The sequence below is a fragment of the Synchiropus splendidus genome, chromosome 5 (assembly GCF_027744825.2).
Source record: "Synchiropus splendidus isolate RoL2022-P1 chromosome 5, RoL_Sspl_1.0, whole genome shotgun sequence".
Taxonomy (NCBI): domain Eukaryota; kingdom Metazoa; phylum Chordata; class Actinopteri; order Syngnathiformes; family Callionymidae; genus Synchiropus; species Synchiropus splendidus.
In genome coordinates, this window is record NC_071338.1 from 24270070 (window position 1) to 24282369 (window position 12300).

The window sequence follows — 12300 nt, forward strand, 5'->3', positions numbered from 1 at the left end:
AAGAGGCCACATTATTTTGATGTTTCCCAGATAAAAAAACCCAACAGAGGTGTCCCCTCCAGGTCCGCCCCTAAACTGACGCCCCACACTTGGGTATTTTTGTCCCCCACCACACGCCAACCCAGTAAGCCATAGCAACCCAGTTATTTTCAGTAGTATAAAAAAAACTCTGACACTGAACGCAGCACCTAAAAAAAGTCCTTTGTAATCTTCATCCACATCACTTCTCAAAAGTCACTTTTGATAAAAAACTTTTGCACCTTGCTCATGTTTTTAGGTGCAGCGGCTCGTTCAGGTCGTACGTGAGCCAATGACAAACAATGTGTATTTTCAAACTAAAACACCAAGTGTATGTCCCATTCCATCCGCCCTCAAATTGTCCCCCATAGCAGCCCCCCCCCACGCTCGTTCCTTTCTCAAAAATGCTGCCCGGTTTGCACATGCCTAAAGCCGACCCTGCATGTCAGTATCAGAGTGGGACACGTTTTTCTAGCCTCTGTGGAAATGTCACTCAGTTAGTGCAACCAGGTCACAAGTTGTATCTGGGCATCAGATGGTGGCTGATTCCTCCTCTTCCCCTAAAAGTAGGGGACACCTCCACCTCAAACGAGAGACCAAAACGCAGCGGTGGCAAGGTCAACTCACACATTACCTTCAATGCACCGTGAAGAAAATATGCCGACACTTCGCAGGATCGATAATTTTTTTCAGGGTGGTGGAAACGTCGCCATTAAAACCCCTGTAAATCATCTCCATCAAGACGCCGATACATGGCTGTAAGCCGTTGGAGTGACTTTATTAGAGCAGACGGGCACATGAGCATCAAGCTCAAGTGAAGGAAGAGCCACAGGAGAGCGACTCGCAGAAACCCCGCTATCAACCCACCACATCTTTTCAAAGCAGCCATTTTCTACAAAGGGACCCCCCAAAGCATTTTCTCCATCTTCCATTCTAAACATAGCGGAAGATAAAACAGAGCACGCGGCAGTGGCTTAGTGACGATACAGGCCTGCCTTTCATTGTGAATTTTTCATCTGCCCGAGCGGAGCCTGGGAACACTGATGGATATGAAGAGAATATCAATTGTATGCATAAGAGATGTCACGCAGGGATTTCAAAACCGGAGCACTATCTGCATGTTTATATGCAGATGGCTTCCGGAAGTCATTTCAGTCGTTTAAGTATCTGTGTGAACATTCCAGCAATCCTTAAATTTCTTCTAATGGCTCCAGCCGGAAATAGTGATGGCTTTTTTGGCCGCAGTTTCAGAGGTCAAACATTTAAAACGGACCCATAAAGAGCGCTAGATTGGAGGAGTTCCTGCTCCAGATTTACTGGAAATACAAAGGGTTTTTTTCTGACTTTGTTTACGTGCTGCGCAAACCTCATTTTTAGAAGAAGCTACTGTTTTACTTCTCGTTTAAATTCAGCAGGAGGGCAATAAAATTTCCTCAGGGGCCACATTATATACTGTGACAGCTGTGACCGTCCGAAAAAAACAGACAAAAACGATTATTGAACATTGAAGTGTGAATATCTTACTCATTCACACACACACACACACACACACACACACACACACACACACACACACACACACACACACACACACATATATATATATATATATATATATATATATATATATATATATATATATATATATATATATATATATATATATATATATATATATGTACAGAGGGCCACTCAAATGAGCTCAAAGGGCCGCATGTGGCCTCCTGGCAAATCTATACCTAAACAACTTGTAAGTTGCCTCTGAAATCTTCAGTCACTTGGACGACGTACCTTCATGTGCTGCCTACCTCTCTACTCTGATCTTAAATGTGGGTGACAAGGGTCAGAGTTTGCCTGCCCTCAGAGTCGCCTGAATTTAATGGTTAGACCTCGGTTTTTCATTGATTTTCCGTAGTACTATTCACAGTTCTTGTTATTCAGATGCATTTTTACTACGTATGGCGCTTTAAGAGAGTCATTTCGATCCATTACTGCAGACAAAATAATAGCATATTCATCACATATCACATATAAGCTTTCTTTCGCAGGGATCATTTTTCATTGCACCAGATGCGCCAAGTACATAATTTCACGCGATCCCTGAGTATATCTACTCCCTTATGGTTTACTCCGCCCCAGAACTGCTTTCACACTCTGCTGTGTGTGTGGCTCCCCACTGTGCGCACATCCTCCAGCATTGAATTAGTTCAAAATGTTGTGTCTGATGACAAAATGAAAGTGTTTATTGTACTATTGTACTATTGAATTGAGTATAGTTTGCATTTGTAATACATATTTTTATTTCTTCTTCACTTTTTTTTTCATAGTGAACATTATCTTATGTGGTCCTCCCAAGTCCCACCTTCATGTCCTCTTTGATTCCATTCCATTCCGCCAACATTCTTCACTCAAACCACCCAGGTCCAGTCACTAACAAGAGCAGCGACTTGGGCTGGTGCTTTCCACCTCATCGTGACATAGACCTGATCCTCACAGTGCAAACATTAGGGTAAACATTCTCACCGATCCGGTCCAGTCTGTCCAGCGCTACCGTCTCAAAGGCTCGCCTCATCATGGGGTACTCCTCCAGCACCTCGTTGAAGTTATCCACTGACAGTGAATACAGACGACAGTACGTGTCGGCTCTCACGCTGGCAGTCCTGCGGCCTCGGGTCAGCAGACAAATCTCTGTTGAAACAAGCAACACATAGGGGGTGATGTCAGTTTCAAGCATGGAAGGAGTCGCTTATTTACTCTGCAGTCATGGCAGAAAAGTAACTTTCTCCCAGTAAAATGACCCTTTATTTACCAGGTCTTACATCAGTGTAGCTCCACAGGTCGCAGCCTCTTGTCCTTAACATTCACGTCACGTGTCAAAAGTGACCTGGCGTCTGATGACTGTGTTTTATTTATGAGGCAGCGCAGAGTTGCGGGCCACACTTACATGTATTTCACTCTATTTACACGACAATGATAAACAAACGTGCCAGCACAGATTATTCAAAGCCCTCGCATTCGTCAGCAGCTTGTGTCGGTCTAATACTCCTCAGTCCTCCAGCTTTGGTCTCATCTCCTTCCCTGCCATTCGGCAGAATAGCTCACAGTTCGTCTGGGAAAATCATTTCCAGTTTACAGCTTTTCATTTCACTCCTGACCCGGACTCCTTTAGCTAATTTAGAACCAGTTTGAAAAAAAAAAAGCTCCTTATTGAATTGAGTTTCATCGTAAACCTGTAAAATGCAACTGTGAATTCATCGCCAGCATGTATGTGTATATCTCTATATGAATATTGCTACTTTTTACCTGCAATACAGGCCACAATATACAATATATATAAGATGCCTCCTATTTGACGTGCCAATGACATGTTAGAAAACTGTTTCTGTGGTGCCGCAGCATGATCAGTTTGAGCCACACAACAACGTCTCGACTTTGTGAATCAGTGACTCCAAGTCTGTTGTTTCAGCCAACAAAAGTGGTCTGGTCTATGATAAAAACTGACAGATTTACATACATTTTTGGGTGCAATAATACTACTACTACTGTTGCTACTACTACTACTAATAATAATAATAATAATAATGTTATCATTTATTACAGGGAATAAAAAATATTCTTATTTTGCAGGGAAAGAATTCAGACTGCGTGCGCGTAGTTTATTTCTAAAGCATAGGTGAGAGAATTCACAGGCTATGAGGACACGACACACTCCTGTAATCAGGAAAGGGATCATTACCAGCATGAGTCATGAGCATGACTCAATCATGCGATTGTTTCTGGTCACTGCGTGTGTGCTTGTTTGTTATAAAACTGAAATGAGCGACCCAAAAAAAAAAAAAAAGGTGAGTTGTGAGGGAAGACATTGTACTTGCTGTGAAAAAAAGGCCCATGTGCCGTGTATAACCATTTTTGCTTGCACATGGATGAGTCCGGCAAGTCACTGTGAACTCAAAATTCCACGTGAGCGAGTGAGAGCACACATCTACTGTAAACGTGAGCGAGTGGGGCAGCCCTGGCAGCAGCAGTACCGGGGGTCCATTTCCCGCAGCACTGCTTCAGTAATCCCCTCTGGAGAGGAGCAGTGCTGCTAGCTATTAAATCCTCTTGTCCAGTGGCTTTGCCAACACTGCCAAGATGAGGCGGCGAGCTGCAGCCAGCGCTCTGGCCTCATCTGTCTTTACAGAAAGGACTGAAGCTCAGACACTTAGCGCTGCCGTATGAACCGGCAGTGCAGAGAAAAAGACATTCATGGCAGCAACTGGATCCAGAGGAAGTCAGGACAATCAGAGGGGAAAGATTAGCGGACACCGTGGACTGAACTGTCCTGAAACTCACAAGCACTTCGTCTTAACGTCAAGACAAAATTTAACCCGTGAATCACAACTCAAATTCACTACTTCAAAATCCTGCTGCAGCATTTAGATTTTTTAAAATCTGGTTCGTATAGTTTTAGATATGACGTGGTGTTGATGGCCACTAGGGGGCTCTCTAGTATAAAATGGCTGAGGAGGGCAGTTTCCTATGGGGCCAACTTCATTTACTGTTTACTGTTGTGAGGGGTCGTCTAGCCTTAACACACAGGGACAGAAGAAGTCTTAAATTTAACTAAGGTTTCAGTGAAATATTATAAAAAAGGAGAGAAGAGAGAAAAACGAACTGTGCCATTTTACGCTTAAAAAATGTTGGATTATATATTTTCTCACTTTATATCCATTTCAATAGCAATATGTAATACAATACAATACAATACAATACAATTTAATATAGCATAATATCACAAAGATATCATACTATATAATATAAATTTTGGCAGTTCTGACGTCACAAAGGCCACACAAATGAGCGCTACACATGGACCTGGGGGCCACGCTCTACCCAGGGGCGCACTCTCAACTACGTCACTAAAAACTTGAGAGCACTTTGAATAAACTTTACTGCACTCACTTTATTACTAAAGACTGATTTAAGGTCTTGCTGGTGAAGGGTTTCAGGTGTTTCTTGGAGACAAGCACCCAAGGTCAGCCTGGCTTTACTGGAAGATACGTCAACATATCAGTTGGAAGTACTGCTGACAATCGTGGCCCTAAGTGGCAACATGGACGAGGATAACAACGGCCTGGATGAAGACCCCTGTGGAGCTCCACATGAGAGAGGAGCGTTCAAAGATGACACAACACAGAAGAGAAAACACGATTTCATCCACTGTAGGGCCTGGGATGCCGACACGGTGCCGGAAGCGAGACCACAAGCCGACGCAAATTAAATCAGAGGACCGTGCCATCTGCTCCAGGGGGCCCTCGGGTGGACGCAAACATCACTGCACATGTAAACCCATGAAACTTGTAATTTGCTGTGCCTCAGTAGTACAAGACAAAAACAAGATTTCAGACAAAAGGTTGACCGAGAGTTTGATCCGGAAAGGAATGGTGTCAAAATCTCAAGCAGCGAATGAGTTCTGGTCCACGACAGTATCAGCGGGTGTCAACGTTAGCATTTTGTCTGCGACAGACTTTGGCTTTGAAGCTGACTCATCAGTGAACTGCAGCTCTACATGGACACGATGAATGTTTTGCTACATTCAATTTATTTATGAATGCTGCTCTGACTCATCGGCCTTAAACTCCGGCGTGAAATCAAAGACGTGGCTAAGCGCGTGTCGGTTTGCCTGGCAGGGACTCACTGTCTGCAAAAACGCCGCGACTGTGATTAACCGTGTTTGTGCGTCCCTCGCTGTCACTGAGAGACTCTGGTCTGGATGGCAGTTTGGGGCTTTGAAGAAGTAAATTAGAAGAACTACGATGATACAAGATTAGTGATTTTGGATTAAACATGTTGTCCGCTCTATATTATTGATGCTCCAAGAGATATGAAATAAACTTTGGGCTGTCATTGATCTGCGGAAGAGCTGTCGACCTACATCTGAGAGAAGCTGTTAAAGCACTGTCGCCGTGTTTTCCTTTTTTCACACTCTGGAGACAAAGCGTTCATCAAAATTGAATGACACCGATGAAAATTGGATGTTGCTCTGGAAAAGAAGTCAGACGTCACATTCGGTGACCTTCGTGAGAACGCATGAGGAGTCGTTCTGTCAGGCCCACGTGTCCAGAGCTCTTACAGGAGAGACGCTTCCCTGGAGTCCCTGCACCAGCTCGCGGAGAGTGCTGAATATAGAATTAAGGGAGCGCTTCACTCGCCGCACACTCAGCCACATTTCATCATTCAACACTGTTTTACATTTTAACCTCCATTTTGAATAACACATTCAGTTTTGGGGACTCTTGTGAGCTTCAGCTGCCAAAACAAGGCAGCAGGAGTGTGTCAAAGCTTTAGCCAAAATATAAAAAATAAAATAAAATCATAATAATAAAATAACTAACTAAATTCTTAAAATAACGCAAAACACAAATTCCATTCTTAGCATTTGTTCTGTGCTCGTCTATTCTATGCATTAAGGTGGAAAGACTACTGCAGACCACAGTAACGACTGGTTCCGGTTAGTTTTTGACAGATGAGTTTAGGGAGGAGGCTCCAGGGACTATCATGCATGCTGATAGTGTTTGCAGTGAGAGTGTGGGTGAAGAGGAGGAGACATGAGGTCAGTAGAAGCAAGACAGAATGTGTGGCTGCGAAAGGAAGAGCAAAGGGGACTGTGAGGCACTGAAAACAGTGGGTCAGTCATCCAGGGGTACCAGACCGGTGAAGGAAGGTGAAGAAGAGAGTGCAGGCAGGATGGATCATCTCTCTGCCATGATGGTGGTGGTTTCAAGAGTCAGAAGTGAAGCTACTGAGGTTGTCTTGGGACTCGACAGGAGAAGCTCAAAAGAGAGTTTATCAAAGGGTCATTTCAGGAGTGGACACAAAGTCATGGAGGTCAGATAGTTTGGACAGGTGGACAGGAGAGAGTTGGAACATGATTGTTGGAGATGAAAGACAGAGGTTCCTGATGAAAGAGAACATAGAGGATAGTTGTGATGACCAAGTGAAGGTTGACCAAGTGAAGTTAGGGGACACCTGAAGTAGAACTTCAACAGCTTCACTACTTATTTCTGATTATTTGTGCCCCTCCTCATACTCAGGATATGCTCATCCACCATACTTAAGTCAGAATCACGGTGAGGTTCCTCAAAGGGCTGGATTATATAGAAACCATGGTGTTTTCTAGTGGACTGCTTTTTCAGCTCGAGATTGTGCTTGTTGAAGTTTCTTGATGCCGAGCATAGACCGAACAAAGCGTTCTTGTGAGGGCGCTGTAAAGTTCTGCTGCCGGCCCTGTGACTCACCCCTCCAACAAATGTCATGAACTTTGGCTCCCACTGTTTTTGCATAATCCTGCAAACAAACACGCAGACAACAGAAGCAATAAAAGAAACATAAGCTTCTTGTTGTGGCGTGTTATCATGACACACAAATCTTTGCCAGTTGTATCTCTTTTGTGTGTTCTGTTTTGTTTTTCAATTCGACTGTTTGCTGAACGGAATTTGTCTATTTACTCTCCCATGCACCGTCAGTGGGCTGCTGGTACATTTAGACTCGCTCTCCGTGCTCCTGCTTGCCGTGTTTGGCAGTCCGAACAATGTTCCAGAGTCCAGTGACAGGTCTACATGTTCTGCAGACACACAGCAGGAGACAAACCGTGCTCTTAGTCCAGGTTTATTGACGTTCTCTCAGCTACATCCACTCTGGGAGCAGATATTTACGCCACAAACAGTCAATAAAACCTTTCAGATGACAAGCGCAAAACACGGTTGAATATGCGGAAGAACAGCATCCAGAGATTCATTCAGAGGGCCCTAACTGGAAGTCTGACTGGAGTGATGTTATAACAATAAACTTGTTTTCATGGACATAATATTGTACGGCATTATCTGATATCCCCATTAAAATGATGGTTCCTATTACAATATACTGCGGAACTGACTATCGCAATATATCGCAATGTATCGTATCACCATTCCTGTATTGGGAATCGTATTGTATTCGAGTATTGTATTGCGAGACACCTGCCGATACATAGCCCTACACCATTGTTTTAGAGTTCAACCTCAATTGTTGCCTTCTTTAACTTATGAATTATTAATACTGGTTTGTTTGATTCGGCTTTCGACGAGAATCATGAGAGGCAGTCCAGATGTGTGCGGATCAGCTTTTCATCTTCATTGTTACGGTCTCTTTTGTGTACGTTTGATGACTAGTATCCGAGTCTGACAGCTGTTCTGTCGTGCCTCTCGCATCATGGTAGCTGTAGCATCGTGACTTTGTAAATCAACAGGACCCACTTTTCACCAGTACCTTGTGGCTACTTGGTGGTGCGATTCAGAACTTCCATGAGTCATAATTGAACTTGTCTAGCAAGGTGAATCATGAGCGGCGACGGTTCAGGATGCAGTCATCATTCGGTTGAGTAACGCAAACCAAGTAGGACTGGTGTACACTGTTGTGCCACTCGTGTACCTCTTAAAAGACGCTGTGCCCAGCAGAACGGGTCTTACTAAAATGAGCCAGCATACACAGCATGACTAAGTTACTGAAGAGTCACCTGAGTAGGATGGTAGGAGAGGAAGCATGAGTCAAGATCCTGCTTGCACCAGTGCGCCCTCTGGGACACTATGACTTGTACCGAGGCTTGTAATAAAGTCAGTTTTACTTTTTTTCCAGTAAAACGGTAGAAATGAATGATGCAATAAAGTTTTCTTTTTTACATAAAACATGACATCACGTTTCATGATAATTCAGTTTACCTGAACGTTACTGTATCCACAGTCATGAACTTAGCATATTTGCTCGTGTCACACACAAGCAGGGAGCAACAAGGACATGCTACTGTGTGTGTGTGTGTGTGTGTGTGTGTTTTATCCAGAGTGAATGCAAATACTGACATTTAAATGCTTTCAAAAACATTGATGTGTTTATTCTGTATTTGACGGCGTGCGCCTCATTCCCAGTCTGTGCGTGCACGACATGAGCTAATGAGAATGAGCAGGGCTGCGTAGTGTGTGATGAAGGATCTGTGTCCAGCAGCCTGGTCTGGAAAAGCTCACCTGGACTCTTGAGTCCTCCTGTCAGCTCCCATCTTCTTCCCTGACACTGCCCGCAGCCCAGGCTTCAGACTTTCTCTAACCTTTAAAACATCCGCAGTGGGCTGCCTGATTCCCGGTGACATGCCATGCTCACTCTCTCACAGCATTAGCATAGCCAAGCAAACACCTTCCATTTGGCTAGCATGCACCGGCGGGGGGAGCAGTGGGGAGGGGGCCTCGTGCTTTTCAGCACAGTGGCTGGTGCCACATCTCATCGTTCGCATTTATGTTGATGAGCGAGAAAGGACAAAGTACAGCAACGCTGAAGGACGCAGGGATGTTTGTGTTTGTAAATGCCATCTGGAATCAATAACTTACTTCGCAAAAATAGTTTTGAGGGTAAACTGATCCCCCAGTGGACACAGGACGAGCGCGACCCAGGGACACGGAGTAATGACGAGACTGAGGTCATAAGCCCACGCACATCCACCATTTTTAGCTTTCAGATTGAGACACCTTGAAAAACAACGACTGTAAATTGATATAGAACTTTTTCATCATAGAGAGGGATCGTGTTTCTTATCATTAGTTTTCAGTTAGCATTTTCTAACATGTTAGCATAGCCTAACCCAAACATAGTGCAACTGAAACTTACATTAAAATAATATAACCATCAAAGTTCCACTGGTCGTGCGATATCCTCACTCTCACAGTATAATAGTGGACTTTTGAGTGGTATGCTGACGCAGAGGGCAGCCTTCTGCGCAGCACGTTGACGCATTAGGCTTTGTTTTGAAACACATGTTCCTCCCTCCGCAGAATATCCTTTGAATCGCACAATAGAACGAAGCTAGTTTGTCAAGATGATTTTGCACACGAAAGTGGATCACAACAATCTCAATCTTCAGCATCCCACCTTGTTCAGGTGGCTCAGTTTTGCTTTGCAGTGTTGAGTTTAAAATGGTGAATTTGTTTAAAGCCTTATGTTGTCGGGTAAAAGTGTAGCATCTTCTAAGGCTTGTTGTGCCAATGCTTAGCACCAGGGGAAGACGCTAACTGTCATAGTGACAGAGAAACTCCACAACAAAGTGAATGGAGTGAGAGCATACTGTTTTTACAGTAAAAGAGTGGGATTTTGAGCCTTTGGATGGAGAAAACTAATATAATAAATTGGAAAAAAATGTATTGACCTTTCTCGAAATAACAAATTTATAACTTTCAAATTTCAATTCAGCTTTCAAATGTTTTATTTTTTTTTTTTTTACTGATTGTGTTGTGGGAAGAAGTGTCAGAAGGAAAGCACTATATATATATATATATATATATATATATTTTTTTTTTTTTTTTTTTTTTCTCAGACATCCCACAGAATCTGCTGCAGGTAAGCAGCGACAGCATCCTGCTAAAATACCATCCAAGAATGGTGTACTACTCGACGAATGAATAAAACAGTTTTAACCATTAGTCAACAATCTTAACCCATTAAAAATCTACCTACAAAAGGGTGAGTTGACTGAATTGAATAGATTCCAGCAACCATCTTCTGGAGGAAGCAGTCGTCATCCAAAGCAGGTGTTGAAACACACTTTTTTTCTAAAACGATTTGAATGATTCTGGTCGTCCCATCTGCCAACACTGAGTTCCCAAAATGACAAAAAAAAAGTTAAAACAAAGCCAAGCTGCTGACATTTACACTGAAAACAGCTTTTGCCAATTAGGAAAACAATTTCTGCCTCCATGTTCTTATCTCTTATTCCATCCCGACAGAAAAGCAATGCAGCCTGAGCAACACGGAGACCTGCAGCAGATGGTCGGGCCCCTACAGACAGCCACTCCACACAGTCCCATCAGCGTCACTTGAAGATGGCAGACGCAAAGACAGCAGCCTAAATCCACAATCTGCCCGCACCCAGGAGGAAACAGTCCACCTTGGAGAGAGTAAAACCAGGCGAAAGTGGCTTCAGTTGTGGGTTTACAAGCGTCATGTGCGGACGGATGCTCCTTCTCGGCGCGACTAAGCACAAAAGGTACCATATAGAACACACGTCAGCTATGCCAAATGTGAGAACCATAGCTCATTCATTCATAGAGAACCTGAATTATTTACACAATTTTACACTCAGCAGTCTGCTTCAGTTTGTTAGCTGTTGGATAAGCACAGGCCAGAGAGCCTAAAGTCTAAAGTGGACACGACATGTCCTGGATGGGAGCGTCGCCTGGGCACACAGCGATCTAGTGGAGAGGGGAAATGTAATGTGACTGCAGCACTAACGCCAAGGGACACGTGGATTTGTGCCAAGCCTGCTCTCTGGATGCTGCTCTCGGCTGAGAGAGAAATGCACACCCTCCCAAACTCATGCACTTCAATCTTTGCTTCTTCAGACTTCTGTCCTGAAACACTTATCTGAACAGCGTGCTCGCTGCCCTCTTGGTAACACAACAGCGCGGATTTGTGCTCGTTGTTGTTCGGTTCACTCAGCGCTGCGGTCGTCTCTTAAGAAGTCGGGTCGAGACCTTGTGAGGAAGTAGAAGACACTTTTCAAACTCTACTTTTGACTGCAACTTACGAGAAGGCTGATGCAGGAGTTTGGCTTTGTGGAAGTCAGAGAAAGAGGGAACAAGTTAGATAGATCTCTCCGGATGGTTAGTTAAAGTTTAAATTATATGGGGAAAATTTGGGCATTTTATTTTTATGGCACAATTACGCAATGCTAATTGTGTTTTTCATTACCTTTGATCTAAATTTTACATTACAATCTTCATTTAGTGCAGAGTCGAAGCCTTTAATTCGAGTTACTGCTTATAAACTCACAGCACTGATGAGATGAAGTGAACTAAGCATTTCTGTTTCCGCTGAGGTGTGGTAGCAAATTCAGCGAGTTCCTACCTGGACTCACACCAAACACAGTAGCGCTGTTCTTACTGCATGACAAGTCGATCATATACAAGTCAGTCAGAGCAGTCGTACTGAAGCCGTGCCGCTGCCTCTGTGGCGCCGCAGAGAGAAAGGTGTATTTTTTTGTGGCTTGCTGCTGCAGTGCCAGTCGAGTAGAAGAGAGAGGAACATTTGTGTAAAAAATCACTTCATACAATGCATGCGGTCAATTTACAGGTTAAAGAACTCAGTAGATGTCGAACCAGATTCCACTCTTGCAGAACCAGCAAGCCAGCAGCACCGGCACCAAGCTGTCAGATGAAAGATGGTCCCACTTGATCCCCAACACCAATGGACAGTGGTGCCATCCGTCTACGTGATACGCAGGTA

General features: G+C 43.8%; 1 protein-coding gene across 2 annotated transcripts in view; it reads right to left on the reverse strand.

Annotated features, from left to right (window-relative positions):
- LOC128758741 (potassium/sodium hyperpolarization-activated cyclic nucleotide-gated channel 4-like) overlaps positions 1–12300 on the reverse strand; it is a 108420-nt gene that overhangs the window by 16899 nt on the left and 79221 nt on the right. For both annotated transcript variants that reach the window (XR_008414544.1, XM_053865025.1), the window contains exon 7: positions 2542–2706. Coding sequence is in view for 1 of the 2 variants with exons in the window: in XM_053865025.1 (XP_053721000.1) it covers positions 2542–2706 (165 nt within the window). In the remaining variant the exon portion in view is untranslated. The remainder of the gene's footprint in view (positions 1–2541; positions 2707–12300) is intronic.